Source organism: Leptinotarsa decemlineata, unplaced genomic scaffold (assembly GCF_025532065.1).
Source record: "Leptinotarsa decemlineata unplaced genomic scaffold, Ldec_3_MD MMD2_tig00000882_RagTag_RagTag, whole genome shotgun sequence".
NCBI classification, from domain to species: domain Eukaryota; kingdom Metazoa; phylum Arthropoda; class Insecta; order Coleoptera; family Chrysomelidae; genus Leptinotarsa; species Leptinotarsa decemlineata.
Window position 1 is genome coordinate 8,174,918 of NW_027412556.1, and position 24,778 is coordinate 8,199,695.

At 35.5% G+C, this 24,778-nt stretch overlaps 1 protein-coding gene across 2 annotated transcripts; it reads left to right on the plus strand.

Annotated features, from left to right (window-relative positions):
• The first annotated feature begins 315 nt into the window (after positions 1 to 315).
• Positions 316 to 23,183, plus strand: LOC111509961 (uncharacterized). Of its 2 annotated transcripts, none has more exons than XM_023165823.2 (2): positions 316 to 457; positions 17,866 to 23,183. In XM_023165823.2, exon 2 carries the CDS (start codon positions 17,868 to 17,870, stop codon positions 19,113 to 19,115), a length of 1,248 nt encoding a protein of 415 aa, XP_023021591.2. In that variant the 5' UTR covers positions 316 to 457; positions 17,866 to 17,867; the 3' UTR covers positions 19,116 to 23,183. The 2 variants fall into 2 exon arrangements, with proteins under 2 accessions (XP_023021591.2, XP_023021590.2); XM_023165822.2 differs by lacking the exon at positions 316 to 457 and adding an exon at positions 11,249 to 11,402.
• The last annotated feature ends 1,595 nt before the right edge of the window (positions 23,184 to 24,778 follow it).

A 24,778-nucleotide genomic window follows, 5' to 3' on the forward strand; every position in this document is an offset into this window, starting at 1 on the left:
GGTACCGCTCTAAGAGCGCCTAAGGATTTACCTGTGGTGCTTCTGTTATGTCCTTAAATAAAAATTATGGTAGGTACACTTCGTAGTAAGGAACGTTAATGCACGTGATGCAACTTTATTTCAAATTGAACCGCGATTAAATTTTCTGTAGCAATCGTCGGTCCATTAAAGATGAAGGTCAAACTCTAGACGTGGTCGCACATTTAAAAACAAAACACCCAACTAGGAACTCGTTAAAATTAACGCCAATATAAAGTACGATTTATCTCGACTAACTTGGTCAAGCTACGGTCCGCTTTTTAACTTCTAGTTCTAGTTCAACATGATGTGTAATTTATCTTCACCCCGCAACTAAATGTGAACATTTATAGTCTGGGCAACAAATTGAAGTGGATACTTCGTGTTCAAGTTGTGAAATAGTTCGGTATTCAACTTTGCCGCAAACTGGGAATTCCTGGTAAGCAGATCACGTTTCCGAAGATTGCTTGATTGCGATATGAAGTAATGTATTGAACAATTGACAAATTGCCATAATCATTCGATTTCGTGCACTTAGAGTAATTATCATATGAAACTGATTACGGTTTGATCTGATTCATTTGTTAATAAAGAAATCTCGAATGTCTTGATAAAAAAGCGTTTAGTATTGAATATTTGCTATCATGTACTGCAATGATCTGCCAGAGATAGGCAGCTAGTATAGTTCAAGTAAACGATATAGTGCAACCTACTATATATATATATGCTATATATATATATATATATATATATATATATATATATATATATATATATATATATATATATATATATATCTTTAATCTTCTATTAATTATCTGCGAGCGCTTTCGACAGTTGGTAGTACTGTCATCTTCTGGCACTCCTCAAACTGAACTGGTCATCCTGTTGTCTGTCTCTTTATACGGTCAGAGCGTCTTAACTCAGGTACTTCAGGTAAATTTGCCTGTATTTGTTCTGCATCAGGTACTCTTCTTCGTGTTAGATCTTCTCTAGGAATGTGTATGGTTTTGTTTAATATATTGGATGTGAGATCTTGTTGTGTTTTGATTTGTACTTGTTCCTCGATAAGTGATTTATGACTGTTCAATTTATGGATGTTCAAGTTTTCCCAAATGTAAATGCGGTTTCCCTTGTTGATTTTTTTATTAGTTCTATGTTCTCTGGTGGGGGGAAATTATGTTTGTTTTGTATGGCGTGTGTTGCAAGGTTTGATTTATATACTGTTGGATTTATGTATGCCTTTTTGTGCTCATTGTACCTTTGGATCAGTATTTTCTTGGTTTGGCCGATATAGAATTTGTTGCAGTCCGAGCATTGTATACTGTATATCCCGTTTTGGTCTTTGTCTTCTTCTTTTTCATAGTTGTTTATTTTTTGTGTTATCTTCGTGTTCGGCTTGTATGTGATGTTGATGTTCTGTGGTTTGAAGATGTTTGTTAGTTTTTTGGTTTGGTGTCCTACGTACGTAAATGCTGTCCATCGTTGTGTTGTTTTGTCTGTTGGGGTGGCTTGATCCTTGTTCTGTATTTTTTGTTTGATTCTGTTTTCCAGTGTTTTCCAGAATTATTCAATTTCTTCCTTATGATTTCAGTTGTAGGAATCTCATTGCTTTTGTAACAGTTGTATATTGTTTTTTTCAATGATTTCATTAGATAAACATATAAAGGTTTTGGTAATCCTGTATCACATCGCGTCTTGCATTCATAAGGTTTGTTTTCGACTATTTTAAGTATAGTAGAGAAAGGAATTTCGGTCAAATCTGTAATAGTTTTTTTCCCTCGAAACCAAACATGAGATGTAGATTCTTATGTACATTGAAACATACTTCCTGTGTTTCAATATTCAAAAGCATCCGAATCAAATTCACTGGTTTCTCTTTTTCGCATTGTTCACCATCGCTATTGGAATCACACTCGTTACTTTTATTAGTACTTGTCTAAGGAGACTAGACTTTGAACAGATAACAAAAATTTCAAGTAATTATAACTGCACCAATATCGAAATGCAACACTCAAATCGCGATCAGTTCCTGAACTGAACACGACGGCGATTACCATCAGGGCATTTCCGATTTCTATTCGTCATCGTAACATGACTTCAAATTTAATTTTATGACTCTTCAGCCAATCAAAAAACTCGGATAGCAGAAATTATCCAGTACGAACCGCCAATTCTCCAGTCCACGTGGACTAATTCGCAGCCGGTTCATTTCTATGCATTGGTATTTTGGCTTTTGAGAGTGCCGACAACTTTCAGTGTTCACAGTACCGTTTACTTCGACTATACAAGTTATGATACAAATTTTCCTTTTTTTTTCTGTGGTCTGCAGGTTTTTATGACTGAACTTTCATCTACTACTGTCATAGACATTGTTTGTGTACCTTTAAGGACAGTTAGCCTCATTATATATACATATGTTCATGTTCTCTTCTTGTTTAACTTGTTTGTATCAGACATAGAGTTTGTTTTCAAATATTCAGAATGTTTTATGTTTGCTGATGATCTCAAACTTTATTGAGCAATTACTTTCCGGGAAGATGCTGAATTAGTTCAAAAATGTCTCGAAGTTTTTTCCATGTGGTGTAAAATTATTTTTGTTTGAGGTGAACATCGATAAGTGTCAAATCATTACGTTCGCTAAAATCAGATGTCCAATATTCTTTGAATATACATTGAATACTATAGCTCTTAAAAGAGAAACATTTATTCGCGATCTGGGAGTTAAATTTGATAGCGAAATTAATTTTAATCTTCAAGTATCAGAAATTGTGGCGTGTTGAGAATTCACACTGAGTTTTCAATTAAAACAAAAAAGATGTTATATTGTATTTTCGTAAGATCCATTCTTGAATATTGTTCGGTTATATGGGACCCATATTGTAATGTAAATATCGATTCGATTGAGAATGTTCAAGAGAAATTCTTAAGGAATTGTGCTTTTCACTTCGGTGACTTCGGTTAACTCCAGTTCTAAGAACTGGAGTTAACAGATAACTTTTCGTATCAAACAAAAAGATACGAGAAATCCCGACATGTTTAATATAAGTTCTTTCCATACCAATTATGCTTCGAACAGTCCGATTCCTCGTATTCTGAAGCTGGAAAAAATAATATCATAATAACTCAGATCCGTTTAATGTATCACTTCAAGTCTTTAAAAACCAATTGAAAAGGCTATAGCGTTTTCTAAACTTTTCTCCACCTTACCGTTTTCTTTGTAAGTACCGGATTTGTTACATTATTTTCCTTCTAAGTACCAGAATCTTTTAATAATGTAGTCACTAGACATAAGGATTTATTAATATTTTGTATTTCACACTTCGCTAAATATTTTGTAAAATTGTAAATTGTAATGTGGACATCAGACATGAGCATTCAAAACTACTTTGTAGTTCTTTACATTTTGTTAAATATGTTTTTTAAATTGTTTTTGCCGTTGAATAAATAAATAAATGAATACATCAAACATTCAAAAATGTACAGAGCATAAACAGTCATGATGTTATTATATTTTAAAACTGTTCCACGTAAGTTCTTATATTGTTTGTAACTGATTATTCTCATTACCCTTTTTTGAATAACAAATATTCTATTTGTATTCTTATTGGATCCCAAAAAATTATTTCGTATCTCATTACAGAATAAAAACTTGCAAAATAAAGAGGTGGAGCTGCTTTTCTAGATGTTTACTGGCCATTCTTAGTTCATAAGACACTTTTCCAAGCTTTGAAGAAACTAGGTGTCATGCGATAACTGAAAAGTATTATTGGTAAATGATATTATATCATATGGCTTATATGGACTACCAATCAACATTACATGAAAATCGTGGATTATTTCAATTTGATATCAACTGAGAAACATTCTCGCAGAATAAATTACTGAAACTACGGAGGACCTGTAATCCTTTGCCGTGTTATATGAATCCCTTTGAAGTTATAACAAACCCTTTCACGTCCCGGTTAATGGAAAAAAGGACAACTTCATAAAAAATGATGTTTAGTTCACCGAATGCGCGAAAATCTCTCCTGAAAGCCTGACGGTTACATTTTCGTCGCTCCTTCCATTTTTGCAACTGTCCTTTCTCCTGACACAATCGCATCAGGACTGCGGAGAGAAAACTGACGAAGAGAATGCCGTTTCGAGGATTATGACGTGTAAATGGTGGAAGTTTGTAATTTTATTGGTGTCGGGATATTTCTCTTGCGTGTTTTATGCGGTAATGTAGATTTACACCCCTGGGGATTTACATACCTTTTAGATTATAACCGTACACTTTGGTTGGCTGATGAAAATTTCAGGGTGGTAATCAGATTAGGATTATTTGATTTGCTTCTCATTGAAGACGGAACAACCCTAATGATTTTAATTTTTGTATGGTCTGAATATAATCTAATTGAGTCAGTTGAACAGTGAAATATGCTGTTGTCTGACTCTATATTACAAATCTCAAAGTACTTTTTATGAATTCTTTTGTTCGCAACTTTTTGCGATACAGAAATTGGGTGGACCCAGTAAAGTATTACGAACCGGCCTTTACCAGCTGTGGCAAGTTATGACGACACAAACAAAATTTTGTTTGAGTACTCACTTGACGAAACGTAAGTGCGTAAGCGTAACCTTCGGAATTATACGTAAAAACTCAATTACAATCTTCTTCATCACGTGTGTCTCAGGCCGAGTCGCTTGAAATTATTTTATCGCGCGATTATGATATTCATCAAATACTTGAGACAACTGATGTATTTATTCGATAATAAATTATATTTTTTCACAAATTAACAATTTAGTAGTGAATTTAACAATAATCAGAAAGAATTGATACAGTCCATCATAGATTGTTAATGTAAACAAAGCAAGAAAGGCCGATAAGTGCAAGAACACTTGTTCCAGCATTAAAGAAGGTTCGACTACTGTCTAAGTTGAAGAAGAATCTTTTATAATTTTCGTGTATGCAGTCGATAAGGGGATGGTAAAATGAGTGAAGTTTTCTGTTCTAGCTTTTGAGTCTTTATTGTCTCTTTATCAGGAACTTAAAGTGAGGTTAGTAATCACTCTCACTTGCCGCGATTTGTAAACATACGTTTCCCAATAGACAAACACTCTTGGTGAAAAACAACATGAAGGCAAGTGAAAGGGATTACTAACAACACTTGGCGTACACTTGGTACTCCTAGTGGAAAATTTTAAGCTTTCCATCACTTGTCAGATGTCACTCTGGCATATTTCAACGTTCTATCTTCAGACTCGTTCATTTGAATCCTGCATGAACGAGGTGAATAACGGTCTGACAGAAATAATATTTCATAAAAAAAAATGTAATCATTCAGAATTGTATATCAAGTTTCACCTTCACCAATGTCTCATCATTTCTACTTCAACATCAATGTAACCATCCTCACATAAGATTAAAGTCATGAGCATCTAATACTTCTTTATTTTACTGTAAAACTTATATTATTATTGTAGTTTCCCTGATGATGAAAATAAAATTTTCCGAAAGCTTGTACTAACTCAAAAGAATACTCATTTACTTGCTGCAATACCCCACTATCCAATATATATATATATATATGACATGTACGGTACGCTTTAGCATATACACATAAATATCTATAGCTCTCGTAAAAAGTTCGAATTCAAGTGTAATCAAATCAAAGAATAATATTCAGAGTTGATATATAGTTAAAAGCATGATGAAACTACCTCGTGATATATAAGAAACGTTCGTATGTTCACCTGAATGTCAACTATTACTCACACCTTTATCAGTGCAAACAAGAATTCTTACAGCAACAAAAAACCTAAGCAACGATTCATATAAAAGAACCACAGTCAGTTTGTAGAGGAGACCATACACTACGGTTAACGACAAAATTTAAAATGCTAGAATTGGATGCTGCGGTCAAAAACATTAAAGAAGATATTTTAAATACCCGCATCGACATAAAAAACTGTATTGAAGCTAGTGAGGCCCGACTTCTGCTGAGAATAGAACAACTCAAAAATACAGTATCCAAACTTGAGAACGAAAATAGTGAACTTAAAGAAGAAGTAGAACACCTCAAAAGGATACAAAATAAGAAAAATATATTGATATTTGGGCTAAATAAAAAGCGTGAAGAGATTACGGCAGAAAATTTGTGTGGGGATCTTAAGGAATTACTTGGTGTGGATATAAAAGATAGTGATTTTGGTGATTTCTATCCACTGGGAAAATCAGACAATTGCCCTATAAAAATCGAATTCAACTCAAACTCAAAGAAGAGAGAAGTTCTCAAAAATTGCAGTAAGTTGAAAGGAAAAAATATTTCCATATCGAATGATCTAACCCATAATCAAAGACAGGAATTTAAAATTTTGAGGAAACATCTCTTGCTTGCTAAGCAAGAGGAGAAATATAAAGACAGTTATATAAAAGGAAACAAACTTATTGTGAAAGGAATTGCTTATGGAATTGAAGATCTCGAAAAAGAAGAAAAATTGGAACCTAAACACAGCAGTGCACCTTCCACTCCCACGGTCGAAACTATAAAGAAAACAACTTTGGAACAACTAAAAGCTCCCTGTACCCCCAAGGCCCCAACAACAAAGAAACCGATTCAACTGATTCCAACCCAGAAAGTAACACAGGAGAAGCCAAGGACACGGTCAGTAAACAAAAATTAGGTGCAATAATGATATTTCAACTGTTTTCCGTCCCATAATTAAAGCATGCACTCTCGAAATTTCTAACTGGTTGTGAATATTTTCTATCGAAAAATGAACACATACATTCGCGATTACGAATATAAAATGAAAATAGCCAAAGAGTTTACTACTTTCAGTGAATTTAACTTAATTTCAGAGCAACGGGAAAATATTCCTGAATTTAATATAATACATCAAAATATCTGTAGTCTTTTCAAAAACTTGGATGAATTCAAAATATATCTAACTCAAGTTCACCAGCAGTTTGACTGTATCATCTTAACAGAGACGTTCAAACTTCCCTGCCTGGAAATATTTAATTTGGATAACTATGATATGATTTACAATGAAGGTGATGTTAATAAAAACGATGGCGTAGTTGTTTATATTAAAAATGGCTACGACTTCAACTATTCAATAATAAGTATTGGAGGATGCAAGTCTATTGAAATGGAAGTTAAATCTAAATCAGGACAAAATATTTTGATTTCAGCTATTTACAGATCGCCTGCAAATAATGTGACTGACTTCCTCATAGAACTTAGGGACTATCTGTTAAAAACTGCATCTAAAAATTGCGGCTACCATATTTTCACGGGCGATATAAATATAAATATTTTAGAAGAAGATCAAGTGGCAGCGGAATATTTGAATACACTTTATGAGTTTGATTTCATGTCGTACATTAATAACGTGACAAGACCAAAAAGCGGAACATGCTTAGATCATTTCTTTATCAAATCAAAATCAGAAAACACTAATATTAATTCATACGTGATGAAAACAAACATAACAGATCATTACACTATCATGGCAAAAATACAAATGAATAAAGATTTTCAGCAAAACCACTCTAAACTAATGATAAAATGTATCAACTATCCAGGTTTGAGAAGAGACTTACATGACTTCGATTGGAACCAGTTGGTGTCGATTGATAACATAGACGATGCAACAGTATTCTTTCTCGATGTGTTGAAGGACAAAATTGAGGATAATACAAAACATAAAAAAATCAAACACAAATTCATTAAAAGAAAAGTTTGGATAACCGACGGCATAATACGGTCCATTATCGAAAGGGATAGACTATTTAGAAAGTACCGAAATAACATGTCTGACACAGTTTCCAAAGAAGAATATTTGAATTACAGGAATACACTGAATAGTTTAATTAAAAGCAGGAAAAAGAGTTATTACAGACAAAAAATTGAAAATAATAAAAATAGTAGTCAAGCATTATGGAACACAATAAAAACATTGAATAAAAATCAAAATAATAAAGGAATAGATCAAATCATTGATGAAAACGGACATCTCACTGTTGATAAGGAAGAAATTTCTGACATTTTCAACAATTATTACATCAATGTCGGTGAAAATCTGGCTAGGCAGGTAATATTTCCAGAAAATCCTCCTCTGAGTAGATATTCTTCCCGTCATTCTATGTTTTTTCATCCAACAGATGAAAATGAAGTAATAAATCTCATCGATTCCCTCAAATCCAACAAAGCACCAGGAATTGATGGAATCAAATCAGAAACACTGAAGGAAATCAAAAATGAAATCGCAAGTCCGCTGACACAACTTATAAATAAAGTATTAATAGAGGGTCATTTTCCATCAATTTTCAAAGACAGCATTGTCCAGCCTCTCTTTAAAAAAGGCTGTAAAAAGAACCCAGGTAACTATCGCCCAATTTCTCTTATTAGTAATTTAGCAAAAATACTAGAAAAAGTCATAAAAATAAGAATGATGAAGTATATAGAAAAATATGATTTTATTTCAAATAGACAATTTGGGTTCCGAGATGGTAAATCTACGGAAGATGCGATCCACTTAGTTACAACCAAAATCTATGAAGAGTTGGATAAAGGCCATCCATCCCTATGTGTTTTTTTAGATCTTGCAAAAGCTTTCGACACGGTCAATCATACGCAGTTGTTAGAAGTATTGCAAGATCTAGGATTTAGAGGAAAATCTTTTGAATTACTGAAAACTTACCTTCTAAATAGAAAACAATGTGTTAGAATAAACGAAACATTGAGTAAAAAATTAAAAATAAGATGTGGAGTACCACAAGGAACCGTACTCGGTCCAATACTTTTTATAATTTACATAAACTCTATACTCACCTTCAATAGCTTAGGTACGGTTTCCAGTTTCGCAGACGACACTGTCGTTATGTATGAGGATAATACTTGGGACGGGTTGAAAGAAAAAGCAGAAAAAGATATGGCAAATTTAATTAAATGTTTTGGACAAAAAGTACTTTCAATAAACTATGAAAAAACCTGTTTCGTTCCATTTTCTTGTTACGTCAGTGGCCTCCCGGACTACGATAAGTTACAAATTGATATAAGCTCGGATGAAACTATTACGATTAAAAGAGCCAATAATGCGAAATATCTGGGCATAATAGTGGATTGTCATCTTAGATGGGATAAACACCTGGTGCAAGTCTGTAAAACTCTACGTTCTCTCCTATACAGGTTCAAATTCTTTCAGCAAATACTGGATTTCAAATATCTCAAAATTCTTTATCAATCATTAGTGGAAACACGACTTACTTACGGTATTCTAGCTTGGGGGGCAGCAACGAATGCTCACTTGCAGAATCTTGAAGTAATACAAAAAAGATTTTTGAAAATTATATCATCCAAACCAATGAGGTATTCCTCCGACCTACTATTTGCAGAAACGGAAGTCTTTGATTTGCGTCAGCTTTATTACTATAAAATTGTGATAAGACAATTCAAAAACAGATTTAATCTCCCACTCATCAGCCATAACTACCAAACTCGTCTGAAAGCGAATAATTCTCTGAAAACGAAACCAGTCAGAAAGAAAATAGGACAGAGAAATCATTCTTTTTTATCTAGTAAATTTTATAACTTTTTGCCGACGGAAAACAAAGAAGTCTCAAACATATACTCCTTCAAAAAAAAGACTAAACATTATATTCTTTCTTTAGAACGTAAGGCTATCCATTCATTGTTTAAATATTAGAATATTCCATATATTTTATTTTGTTGATTATTGATGTTCGTTACCTATGTTATGATATTTATGTTTCAATAATTGTGTGTAAGGCTCATTAGCCTAATTTTATTAAATTGACTACAATTTTATTATGTCACAAACATTTTAGTGAATTATACATGATTTTATACATATAACTCTCATATAGAAATGCAACTGAGCCCTATTTTGAAGTGTACTAATTATTGTCAATATTTGGAATAAGTAAATCACCCACGCACAGGCACTGCCTTAGTGGATACTTGTTTATTCGAAATATCTCTGAATGAAAGTGCACTATTATTATATTATTGTATTTTATTTTAAGAAACTTATTATTATTTTGAGAATTTATTGAGAATAAACTTATTATTATTATATTATTATTATTATATATATATATAAATATATATATATATATATATATATATATATATATATATATATATATATATAAAAAGATAAATAGATTAGTACTTTTTGATCATTCCCATATTGATTTCAATTTAAGAGCCACCGGTATACAGCTGTTTCAGCCTATTGGGCATCGTCAGTACCGGGCAGGCAGTCCTCGATTGAAAACAAAATGAGAAAAAACCAAGAAAGTACTTGATAAAAATAGCTGCGTAAACGCAAGCGAAACATAAGTGGAACCACCTATTGGTGTGACACCCAAGTCAACTTACCAAGTTTTTATGTCAGTGTTGGTGGTTTGACCAATCAACCGACAACTTGGTATTTTCTAATTTTGTCTTCAATCGAGGACCGCCTGCCCGTACTGACGATGCCCAATAGGCTGAAACAGCTGTATACCGGCGGCTCTTAAATTGAAATCAAATATGTTAATGATCAAAAAGTACTAGTCTATTTATCTTTTGATTTTCATGGAATTATTTTCCAGCAGCTTGACTGCATTAACCTTTCTCGATTTTATATATATATATATATATATATATATATATATATATATATATATATATATATATATATATATATAAATATAATATATATATAATATATATATATATATATATATATATATATATATATATATATATATATGTATATATATGATCAATATTCCGGAGAGGTGCATTGTGACATGCTCCGGGTTGCCCCTTTTCTCTCATGCAGACCTACGACTTTGTATATACGTGTGGCAGATATCCAACGGTCAAATTAAAAAAGAAGAATGTATTATGAAGAAAAACGTATCATCTTTCAAACAAGGTGAAGTTTGGTCCTCAATTCGTTTTGAGACTTAAGAACTGGATTTTAGGCTGCTGCGAGGGGTTGGAAGGGACAAGTTTGAAAATAGAAAAAGATTTTTCTCTTATATAAGGAATTCATTTACTGAACGTCAACTATGGAATCACCCTGTATTTGTGTAATTTCAACTGCCTTCCTCCCTATTATCTATGTATCAATCTCCGATTATTTCAAAGCAAACAAAATGACTCACAATGTGATCGTATACGATCATGGATAAAATTGAAATAGACGTTATGAAATATCCTCAATATTTCTTATCAATCGGAAACTTCAAATCTGAGTAGACTATAGTATTGCTTTGTAGTAGTGCGAGTGTACTATATAGAACATACTCCTAAAATATAAAAGTTATATTGTGTTTCCGAGTATCGCTGTATAAATTCACCTCTGCAGTAAAGGTATTTAATACATTTTGAATAATAATGTATTAGTGAAGCGATATTTCATTATTTTTCGTTTGAAAACATACTCGATACACTTCATGTTTATCATGGATGTCCAATTTTCGCTCAAGTGCATCACATATTATTTTTATCATTCATACAATTTCGAAAACAAACATGTGGGCATGAAATTATGATCAATATTGTAAACATAATTGAGTGTGAACATCAACATTAAACTTTATCTCAAGAATCATTTTATAGTAATTATATTCATACTACATATACTGTTTGAATTTCTTTCAAAATAATGTCGTCTTTTCTCATATAGTCAGTGGGCATACTTGAAGACTGGGTATAAATCAAATCATCTGAAAGAACAATTTATTCAGGCCAGTTTCAACTCCCTACACTGTAGGTTAATGGACTGACACCTATCAGAAAACAACTACTCCCCTGGCTAATACCACGAAGGGCATTGTATTATAATCGATATGTGTCAGTGCAGGATTCTTCACTGCTGGATAGCCACTACACCATCAGCCACAAAATATCAACTGTCACCTCTTTATACATAATGGAAACAGTATGCTTGATTCATAAAAATGAAACTAGCATGTACACTCCTGAAACAAATTGTCACAACACCAGACAGAACCATATGCTTTACTTACCTATTCCAAAATTCGCCTTGACTCAGCATTTTGTGATTTATGAAGTATCACAGTATATAATCACCTTCCTACCATTCTAAAAAGTAGCACAGTTTAATTTTTGATCTATGAACTCTACAGTGATAACCTATAAATTCTAATTGATTTTTCAATGTTAACCTAAACTCATCTGTCTTCGATGCGATGTTTGTATTTTTTATATTTTATGACATTTATTGTATTTTGTATTTTTTATAATTTATAACATGCATTCTATATTTTTACAAGACTTTGTCAGTAAGATTCTAATCTTCTGACAATAAAGCATATATTGATTGATTGTATAAGTTATGAGGGAAAAGAGAAGAATAATATGTCACAATGTTTTGGATCTCCATGCATATTAGTATTATTATTCCATCAAAACATAAATGAAAAGCACTTCAATTTCCCAATAATGGTTGAATATTGGAGTTTTTCATTTCATTTACTTGTATTTATATTATACAAAGGTTAAGCATGACCGAAAAAGATAACAGGTACGTAATATTCAAGGTGAGAGTTTATGGGTTTATGATCAACAGTAACATGATGTTTTTTGAATTACTTTTGATATCTTATTTTCGTTTCAAAACGAATATTGCGTTATACCTCAATTCCTTTTCAATTTATTATTCACAAACATTTTATTTGATGAAAAACGTCAACTTGATTCGAATATCATTTCAAAAAATTCGAAATATCTGGTGTTTCTTGAAAGGGTACATAAATGCTTTTCCACATCACTAAAGTTGCATGGCTCACAGAAAAAAAAAAACTCATTTTTCTCTTTTCTAGAATCGACTTTCTCGGAAACCGACTTCCTTAGAAATCGACTTAGAAACAATTTCTATCAAATCATCAAAAAACATTGCATTTCTTTTTTTAATTTTTTTTTTCATCATTACACCCTTCTTACTAGCATTCTAGTTCCTGTAATTATTTATATTTCTTTCATATTTGGACTGATTTTGTCTTCATGATTTCACCCATGCATATTTCCAGGTATAGTTCTTCAGTAACTTTTTCTGTTTCTCATTCACTCATTTTCTGATCTGGTTGAAAACATACAGAGATAATATTTCATTTTCTGTGATTTCTTATTCAGGCATCCAGAAAAATTCCATGTTTATTTTGTTCATCAGTTCTTTTCGGTATTCCCAGATGAGTATTCACATCACTTTTGAATCCACAATCAACTCCCGTCGATCTGTGAGGATATTGATCCTCTCCTTTCGTTGGTGCCTCAAATTATTGTTCTTTGTAGTTAGAAGGATTATATTCTTCCATCTGGAAATCGGATTCCTATTGATTTAGCAAAATGCGGGATATGTTTGACAACTGTTCAACCGTATACTTCACAATTCTTGTTTTGCAATTCCTTTCTGGCTAGACGAAGTTTTCAGTTTCGATTCAGGAACCTTCACGATCTTTATGATATCGCAAGGGGATGTTTTCCGCTATTTCAACTTTGGTCACCAAAGAGAAGATACAAATATGATCAAGGATCCTATCCCTTTTTTCTACCCCTTGTAGATACTGATTCTGGATTAGTCTAGCATCTATGAAGATTCTTAGATGATTATTCGTTTCAAAAAGTACAAGTTTAATTTACTCCCCTATTTCGGTGAATGTTACATCAGTATCCACCAATTCTTGGTCTTGTTATACTGCTCAGGACCTGAGGTATGTATCCTCCGACTCTGTCTTTTTGTTATAGACTAGATGAAGATGATATTTTGGTGGTTGAGGTGGTTGAGTAGCTCATATCACTACCGTTAATAATACGCCCCAAATGAAATGAAAAAACAGTTTTTGTTGAGCGAAGCTCAACATTAACTGGTTGAGTATAGCGCTAACAAGTATAAAGACAAACAAACAGCGATCACACACTTATTATCTTTGATATTTCCCAAAATAATCACTCTCTTTGCTCATTTTTCCTGGACGCGGCTTTTTTGGGGTGCTTCTACTCTCAGTTTTTCGAAAGAAACGATAACCTATTCGCATAGTTTGCCTGTCACGGAGGAATTAAATGCTTTGAATATAATTAGAAAACCCTGATTAGTTTCCGAGTGAAGTTAATAATTTCCCCGATAAACCTCTCCTAGATGGACAGATAATAACCGAAAGTTTCGAATCCCTTCTTTGTTTACTGCCGAAATTTCAGTCACGTTAAACACAACAAAATATCCTTAGGATATTGGTAAATGTAGGAACATGATTATGGGATACTTTATCGTTTATTTCCCATTAAACTTGTAATCTCGAGAGACAACACGATTTATTAGTTTTATCTGAATACTGGAGCTTTGACTCATATATTGATGATATCAATAGTTTCATTCGGGTTATAGAAAAAACATCGAAACGTAACTGAAAGAAAGTTGATCACAGTTCTAGTCAAATACTCAAACTTAAATTTTTATTCTTCACCGGAATCAACGGCTGAGATTCATTATCGCGATGACCATTATGATTGAGTGTTATACACTAGTTCTTCAAACAATAAAACCCAGTGCTGTCATAGATGTTTCGACAATTAATACAATGAATACGCATTGCAGACATCGAAAAATTTAATGGAAATGTGACACAACGAGAAACAGATCGAAACAATTGAAGTTGTTATCGAACCGAGATAATAGGAATGAACGAATAATGAATGTACTAATTGGCAATGGAATCAATGCCAATTTATTTCTTCTCTGTTACAACAGGCTATAACTATTCATGGAGCATATTAAATTAGGGTCTTTGAAATGTTATAAATATCCAAAGATATAATTTATTTATTCCAGATAACTGGTTAGTCCATACATACAAAGTCAGTCAGTTAAAACTCACGCATTCATCTTTGTTTCTCCGAATTGGTGTGTCCTAGGAAGCTGAAATTTGGTACGAAGGTACTTCTTAGGTCTCAGATGCGCACTAAAGATTTTTGAATTTTCCAACTGGCGCACCCCCCGTGGGGGTAAAAAGGGCACGTTTACTTATGAAAATTATTTTTATATCACTGTTTCTTCGTACCACTATAATTTCGGAAGCTGAAATTTTGTATGTAGGCTCGTTTTGAGTTGTTAATGTGCAAAAGTAATGATTTTCGACTATTTCAACTGAGGCGTCCCCCCGTGAGGGTGAAAGGGACGCGTTGACATATGAAAATTACTTTTCATCTCTGTTTCTCCGTACCGCCATATTTTTGGAGGCTGAAATTTTGTATGTAGGTTTGCTTTGAGTTGAAGATGTGCAATACGAAGGGATTTTTTGATTCTCCAACTGAGGCGCCCTTAGTGGGGTAAGAGGGGCGCGTTTACTTATGAAAATTATTTTTTTTTCAAAGTTTCTCCGTACCGCTATATTTTCGAAGGCCGAAATTTTGTATGTAGGTTCGTTTTAAGTTGGAAATGTGCAATAAAGAATGATTTTTGACAATTTCAACTGAGGCTTCCCCCATGGGGGTGAAAAAGACGCGTTTAAATATGAAAATTAATTTTCATCACTGTCGTAAATGTGAAATAAGAAGGAATTTTTGAATTTTACAACTAGGACGCCTTCCGTGGGGGGAAAAGGGGTACGTTTACATATCAAAATTATTTTTATATCACTAGTTCTCCGTACCGCTATATTTTTGGAGGCTGAAATTTTGTATGTAGGTTTGCTTCAAGATGTAGATGTGCAATAAGAAGGGATTTTTGGATTTTCAAACTGAGGTGCCCCTCTTGCGTGTAAGAGGGGCGCTTTTATTCATGAAAATTATCTTTCATTCACTGTTTTTCCGTACCACCATTTTTCGGAGGCTGAAATTTTGTATTTAGGTGTGTTTTGAGTTGCAGAGGTGAATTAAGAATTGATTTTTGGATTTTCCAACTGGAGCGCCCCCCGTGAAGGTGGAAGGGATGCGTTTACATATTAAAATTACTTTTTGTCACTGTTACTCCGTAGCGCTATATTTTCGGAGTCTGAAATTTTGTATGTAGGTCCCTTTTGAGTTGTAAATGTGCAATAAGTAAGTACTTTTGAATATTTTTACTGGGAAGTGTCCCATGGGGGTAAAACTGACTTGTTTACATTTGAAAATTATCTTTCCGTTACTGTTCCTACGTACTGCTATATTTTCGTAGGCTGAAATTTTGTATGTAGGTTCATTTTAAGTTGTAAATGTGCAATAAGCAAGGATTCTGATCCCTTCAACTATATTTGGTAGTTTGTTTGTAGCAAGTAAAGGCATTGTATTGGGGAAATTTCTCTAAGTGTGCCATTCTATATCGAGAAAGTCTCAGAAGATCACCATTACTTATATGCTCACTTAACACTCACTCATTTATCTCTGTTGCTCCAAACTGGTGAGTCCCAGGAAAGTGAAATTTGGTAAAGATGCTTTTTAGGTCTAAGTTGGCACTATAGAAAAATATTTTTGAATATTCCAAGTGGAATATTGTGTAGCAGATTTATTCGTGAGAAACGTAAAAGGTTTGATAATAACGATTATTGTTTTTTGAAGGGTACTAACAAGTAGATTTTTTGTTTTTCATTCCACCAAGAGTTCCGACTATTGAATAGGAAATAGGAAGAGACTTATTAAAACAGTTGGATTAGAGGATCTAGTGGTAGATCATGGAAGAGACGAGTTCTGGCCAAACTTATTTGATGCATCATATACAACTGCTTAGGAAAAGTGTTGGCGAAGGTTCTACTGGTGCTTGAAAAGATGGTAGTAAGTTGGCGAGGGGTCTGATGTGGAGTATTGCGGATAAAAGTTCGACGGTCAATTCGTTTAATTTTCGGGCGGTGATTTGTGAAACGTGCGGACGGGCATTGTCGTGGAACAGGATCGGACCTCTTCTGTTGACCAGTGTCAGCTGCTGCTGATGCAAGTTCTGGTTCACTTGGTCGATTTTCTCACAATAGGACTCTGCTGTGGAGTGGCTTACTGATGTCCAACTACTATCCTAAATGCCTCCTGCTGTCGCAGAGGGTCCACTTTCCATCACACATGACGATCTGATCCAAAGAAGGATCGTTCTGGTTCCGCAAAGGCAAAGAAGAACAGACCTCCCAACGTGACAATTTCAAACGACCAGTAAAGTCGTGGGGCTCCCACTTTACAAACTTTATGAGCTTTTCAAACCATCAAAAACCGCATGGGAGCTGACGACCAGTTATTCCGCCATCCCACGTACCGTTTGTGATGAGTCAGTTCGCCCAACGACATCATATAGTAAAAAGCTGAAAGGAGGCAAAGAATCGAAATTTGAAAAAAAAAACAACAACAATAATGTATATAGTACAAAATTCTCCTGCGATCACTATGTACCACAACAGGATATAATTAATATTTATCGAGATGACGAGCTACAGAAACACATGGCATTGAAACAGACAAAACTTTTTTGTGATGCACTCTCCGGAACCTTTGCTGTGGTAATGAATGTTACTGGAGTTTTTTTTCCAACACACAACCGTTATTTCAACACTTCGACACGTATTTAGATCAACATCTTCAACTGTTGATTTTCCTCTTTAAGATGATCACTTGGTGATCAAAACAAGTGTCGAGGTGTTAAAATAACGGTTTGGTGTTGGGAAAAAACTCCAGTAATATCCAGTCAAAACTTTCTTGGAACGATCTAAAACAATGCATTTTCTTTGAAATTACTTGCCCTTCATAAGCCATTTCATGTTTTATAGACTTCAGTTGATTTTTCCACAAAATATTTGTAAAATATTCAGGAATATTTCCATTTAATCACCCACTTATGTACTCATGACGTTTTTTGTTTCAGATATGGACGCGAAGAAATTAATATCACAATCGCAGTGCGAAATAATAATGAATGTTTACCACGAACAAAACTCTTTGAAAATCAAATCTTTCTCGGTGACCCCATTCCAGGCTCAGATGGATGGTTTGATCGGCGAACAATTCATACTGAACATTCAGTACTCCAAAGGCGAAGAATCACGTGAATTGAAATGTTTCTTGAAAACTTTGTCCGATTCAATCCCAGTCATGTTGCAACTCTCGAAGGAAATACTGGCTTACGAAAAAGAGGCTTTTTACTACGACAAGTTAGTTCCCATGTTGGAAAGTGCAGGGATGACTTGTGACTATGCACCACGTAGTTTCTTGTGTCAGCCCAGTATTATTGTATTGGAAAATTTGGCTGACCTGTCCTACAGGGGATCAGGCAAAAATTTGTCAATGGACTTCGCTCATTGCAAAATGTGCATGGAAACGTTAGCCAGATTCCATCTGGACCCAATTCTACTGGAAATTTCAAGACACAAGCAAACTGGGAAAACGTTCAAGCTGCTTGACGAGTTTCCTCTTCTAGAAAACAAAGTATTTTGTGGAGATGATAATGGAGCCAATAGATTCATCCAGCATTCAGTCCAAGGACTATTGGAAATTATCAAAGTAATTCCCGAAGAAGGAGTCAGTTCCAACGAGTTCATGGAGAAGTTGCAACAAGTGGTGAAGGAAATCATGTCGTATCCTCAAGCTCCTGAAGGATTTAGATCGACAGTTCTTCACGGGGATTTGTGGTCAAACAATTTCCTTTTCCTGTACGGAGACGAAAACGAAATCAAACACTGCAAACTGCTCGACTTCCAAACGTTAAACTACGGACCACCTGCGATTGACGTGCTGCAATTCATTTTCACGAATACCAGGAAAAGCTTTCGCGACGAACATCAGAAAGAACTGTTAACATATTATTACAGTTACTTCTGTCGTCTATCGAATGAACGAGGTATTGAGCCGTCTGAAGTGTTGAGTGAGAGTGAATTCTGGAGATCCTGCGATATGTTCACGCTGGCTGCCAAAATTCACTCTGTAGTAGACAGGAGCATAACTTTCATATCGGAGGAGCGTTTTCTAGAAGCAGCCCAAACTGATGAGGGTTTCAGTAGATTTTTGTACGAGGATCGTGGGAAGTTTATACTAAAAGAATTCCAGAGTAATGGTAGTTTCAATGAGATACTGACAGAAGACATTTGTGAACTTAGAGAGATGCTCTTCAAACATTGAAGTCAGTGTGTGTCATAGCTATACAGGACTTTCCAACGAAAACTTGACCTTCCGTTGAAGACAGAAACGGACGTGTATCGAAAATTTTAAACATGCCAATTTTCATTTCTAGGGGAAATAATTCTGATATGGAAATCATACCGGAAATCTCAGGGAGTGTAGTTACAGTCAGCAACTACACTCCCTATTTTTTCAATAGCATGGTGGTCGAGTCATACATCATTCGAAAGGTATTTTGTCCCTCTATTACCTCTGTATTTTTTTTCAAAACTGGTTCATTCGTTATTGAAAAATGTTGAACGTTTTATTTAAGAAAAAACAGAAAATTCGCTGTCGTTCATTTCAATGACGGAATCAACAACAAATAATATCAGTGGAAACAAAAAAGATGGATGAATAGTTCAAAATGACCTCCACCTAGTTCCATACAATAATAAAGTCTATTCTCGAAAGCGGTCCGTACATTATTCAGAGACAGCAATCGGCATTTCCGGACAATTCTTTGTCGCAGGTCTTCTAGATTTGTAGGCTCAGTGGAGTACACTTCCAACCTCAGGTGTCCACACAGAAAGAATTCCATCGGTGTGAGATCAGGTGATCTAGCTGACTTCACTGGACCACTCCTTTCGATCCAACGCATTGGAAAACTTTCGTCCAAAAACTGTCTCACCCGAACATCAAATGTGGGGGTGCACTATCTTGCTGTTATGTTATTTCATTCTCTACTGAATTGTCATAATTTTCTAAAATTTGTGTAATCATAGGATCTACCTAGTCTTGTAATAGATTTAAGTATGTGTCTCCATTGAGATTACCTTCAATGAAGAGTGGTCCAACAATATGGTCACCAAGAATGCCGGCCCAGACATTCAATTCTTGTGTAGTTTGTGAATGTGTTTTTATCACCAAATGAGAATTCACATCGCTCCAGTGATCACAATTATGTCTATTCACTTCACCATTCAACATGAAAGAACTTTCATCTGAAAAAAATGTTTTGTATGTAGGTAGGTAGGCAGGTCTGAATTGAGTGGGTCTATGCGACCCTTCAACGCAACCCGTAAGGGTTCATTGTGGCTCACACCTATTCACACTTGGCCAAATAAACCCAACTCCTTAACGAAGCCGATTAGTTTGTATGGTGAGTGGTCTTTCAGGTTGAATGGTGAGAGTACGGATCTGCCGAACTCAACGAAACTGATTCGGTCCTCAGCGGGGCAGGCACAAAGTATATGCTCTGCAGTTTCATCATTTTCCCCACAGAGGCGACATACACTGTCTTCCGACAGTCCAAGTCTCTGCATGTGATGACTCGAATGACAGTGACCTGTGAGAAAGCCTGTTAGACATTGTAGTTCATCCCTACTGTAGTCCAACAACTGTTTGGAATCAAGCTTCGAAGGGTGAATAAACGCCTTGGAGTGAACCAATTCTGGAAGATTCTGCCAGAAGTCCATAAATCTTTTTGCCATCCAGGTGTTGAGTGTTTGTTTGGCAAATCCCAAATCGATGCCAATGACAGGTTCTGGTCCAATGAAGCCGTTTGCAGTACCCTCCTTTGCAAGAGAGTCAGCAGCTTCATTGCCTTCCAGGCCGGTATGGCCAGGAATCCAGATCAGAGACAATCGTTTTAGTCTTCCTATCGAGGAGAGTCTTTTTTGGCTTTGCTGCCAATTTAGATGTTGCTCGGTGGGAGCCAAGAGCTTCCAACGCCGCTTGACTGTCCGAAAATATTTTTATTGACTTGTGAGTGAGGTTGGATTTATCCAATCTCTCCGCACACAATTCAATAGCGTGAATTTCCGCTTGAAATATTGTCAAATAAGTTCCTAGGCAGGTAAATAACTCTGTCCTGGGTCTGCGACTGAAAACACCTGCACCAGAACCGGAAGGTGTTTTCGATTCATCTGTGAACCAACAACTATCTGCTCTTGATATTTCCTTCTCCCGCAGGATCCAGTCATCTCTACTCGGGAATAGTACTTTATAAGGTAGTTCGTAGTTGACAGTTGGAGGCATAAACAGAGGTCATTTCCAGAATGCTGTGACTTCCAATGTCAACCATCAGTCAGTTGAACTCTGCATTGAATTGATTTGTGTAATTGGCAATGTGCACAAGTCTATATGCAGTCCATCTAGCCTCTCTTTCCAGAAAAATGTGGAGAGGAGGTAGATCTAGAAGGATCTCCATGGTTGCTGACGGTGTGGTACTGATGGCACCACTGATAGCCAGACAAGCCTGTCTCTGTTAGCCAGAGAGCTGGCTAACAGAGACAGGCTGGCCTGGCTGGCCCAGGCAAGCCTGGGCCGTTTTCTGTAAAGCCTTCGGCCACCAAGCAATTGCACCATACGTGATCATTAGTCTGACAATCATCAGATAAATCCAATGGATTTGTTTGGGACCTAAACCCCAAGTTTTACCACAAATTCATCGACATGTCCAAGGGGATAAACACAGTTTTGCTAGGGTTGACAGACATCTGCTCCCCCAGGCACCAACTGTGAACAACGTCCAACGCGCTTTGGAGGATATTACAAGCTACCCTTCTCGACGTGGACCTTGCCAGGATGACAAGGTCATCTGCATGAGCTTGCAGATCAACTTTTCTTCTGTCGAGGGCATCAAGCAGACTATCCATCAGGAGCGACCACAGAAGGGGAGATAGAACCCCACTTTGAGGGCAGCCCCTGGTGACCCTGAACCTGATAGCCTCGGCTTGAAGAGTCGTAGTTGCAGTTCTGTTTACTAGCATGGCATAGATCCAGCCAGTTATGGTCGATTCTATACCCTTTCTAGCCAGAGACAATCCTATAGATTTAGGTAGTGCATTGTCAAATGCTCCTTCAATGTCAAGAAATACAGCAACCGTATTGTATGTAAGTCGACGATCAGAATCATCTTCGTTCAATTCCTGAAATAGCCTTATTTTGTAAGGATGGAATTTGTAGGCTTTCAAAATCCAAAAAACACTAGTAGCCGATACAACAGACGCTCTAGCGTCCTAGATTGTCGATTATCCATTTGTACATGTCCTAAAACTGCAACTCCAGCTCCGTCATTTCTGACAAGACGGGATACTTCATGTTTTCTGTTCTGAACTGAATCTGAAGTTCGAATCTTATCAATTAACTGTTTAACGTATTGATAGCTCACGTTGTGGTCTGGATGATACGTATCATAAATTCTTGCAGCAGCTTTAGCACATTTAATTTTTCGATAATAGGTTGCAACAATGTCTATTCTTTCTCTAATAAAATAAACCATGTGGGAACACAGTGAACAAGGATAACTGAATACTAATTCGTGAAGAAGTGACTGTGGCCAACTATCTACTTTTTGTTCTGCGACAACTAAATTCAACAAAAACTACCAGTGCAGAAAAAATTAACAGTGTCGTCCATTTGAAAACGTTCACAACTAATTAAATAAATTCTACAAATCTAGAAGACCTGCGACAGAGAATTGTTCGGGAATGCCGATTTCTGACTCCGGACATCTTCAATAATGTAAGGAACGCTTTCGAAAGTAGACTGTATTATTGTTTTGAACTAAATGGAGGTTATTTTAAATACTCTATCCATTGATTGTGTTCCCGTTGGTATTACTTTTGTTGATTTCCTCAATAACATGAGCGACAGCGAATTTTCTGTTTTTTCTTAATAAAAATGTTCAACATTTAATTTCTCAATAACGAATGAACCAATTCCAAAAAGAAATAACAGAAGTAATAGAGGGACAAAAGATCTTTCAAATAATGTATCACTCGACCCCCCATGCCATTGAAAAATTAGGGGGGGTAGTTGCTGACCGCAAGGGGGTGGAGTTTCTGGTATGGTTTCCATATCAGAGTTTATCCCCTAGAAATTAAAATTTATGTGCTTTTTGAAATTTTCAATACACTTCCGTTTCTGACTTACAGGGGGGGGTCAATTTTTCGCTGGAACGCCCTGTATTTATATAAAATGTTATTTTCAGTTTATAAATCAATCTGAAATAATTTTAGTGAGTTGTGCTCGAAAGAACAAATTTTTACAGTATTCTCATAAAATATAGATTTTAGAAATTCATATTGGATTTTCACTCCCTCAGTTTGAACTACTCAAAAGCTTTTAGCTTGTTTCATAGTTTTGACCGTTTCTATGGGTCTAATTTAAACTGTAATATCTCAATGGGATCGAATTAGCGTCAATTGGATCAGTGCATTTCTGCCAACGTTACACGGGTCGAGTAATTCTGTCAGCATAAAAGTTTGGTGATACGATTCGAAGAAGTCGACGAAAGCCGTTTTTGCTTGATTGGCGTTATCCAAGTGTTTGGGAAGATGGTAGTCAGTTGGCGAAAGGTCTGGGGATTTTGGTGGGTAGAACGTAGATACCCAATTTGTTTAATTTACGGATGATCCGTGAATATCCGATCCAAAAAGTGATTTGTTGCGCAAAAGCAACAAAACGCGATAATTTCTATCGATCGTTCAAGTCGTGGGGCACCCACTTTTCGAAATTTTTGACCCTTCCAATACGTTTCAAACCATCAAAAACCACATGGGAGATAACGCCCAGTTCTTCCGACATCCCACGCACCGTTTGTGATGGGTCAGTATTCACCAGAGTCCCTAAATCTTCGTCCTGGATTATTATAGATCGACCACTTCAGGACTGCCAGATGATAGTAGTTCAATTTGAGTTTGTGGAATAGAAAATCGCTCAACGATATCAGGTAACAATGATTGATTTTCCATAACATTTCATATCTGTGGATATTCTATATATAATGAACTATGGAAGTCCAAAACTCCAACAGTCTTATCATACATTTCAAAACTGTTCTGAACTACGGTAGTTCAAGATCTTAACATTGCTATCAGACTTTGTCATTCGTGAAAACCCCTTAAAACCGCTTCATTTTTCTCCACGAAGCATCCATATGATATCGCTTACCCTGTACGAGTGTTAGAAATATCTTTCTGCTTCTAAAAGACAAGTAAAGTTTAAATTTCACATAAACGCGAACAATTATCCCTTTCAGAGTCGGATATGACTCATTAAGTTTTGTACCGTACCTGTCCCCTTTAGAGATTATCCAGCTCTGTAATCTGCTTTGACATATCTGGGCCAACAAGGCAGAAGAACGAGCAGAAATAGACGACGGTGTATGGGACGAGTCATATCAATTTTGATAACAAGATCGACTCAGTTCATAACGACGTGGGATCCGAATACAGCTACAATTTCTCAACTTGTTCAGAGTTAGGCCGGTACCTCCAGACATAACTTGAATTGGATTGAAATAAATGTACAACTGGTTGATGAGTTTTCGTCTTTTGTTCTTTATAAACTTGTGAAGTGGACGGTTCAAAGTCAATGAAGAAGTGAGAACACCAGAAATTGACGTGACCGATTTGAATTCTGTTGAGAAATATCTAGAAGAATTGGATAAAGTTTTAACGAGGTAATGTGAGGCAAATGTGTGGCCGATGTAAGTCCTGGAACATGTGAAACATGGTATTTCGTATATGGAAGTACGTTTTGGGTATTCAAGAAAACATTCTGAATGATCTAACCTGCAGAGTACAATTTGTAAAAAATGGTAATTCAGTATCTTCCTCAATCACAGTTTCATCGGGTATAGCACAGGGTTCTCACTTACAAAATCAATCAATCAG

Coding starts and splice junctions, on each gene's coding strand:
- LOC111509961 (XM_023165823.2), top strand. CDS start 17,868: ATGGACGCGAAGAAATTAATATCACAATCGCAGTGCGAAATAATAATG.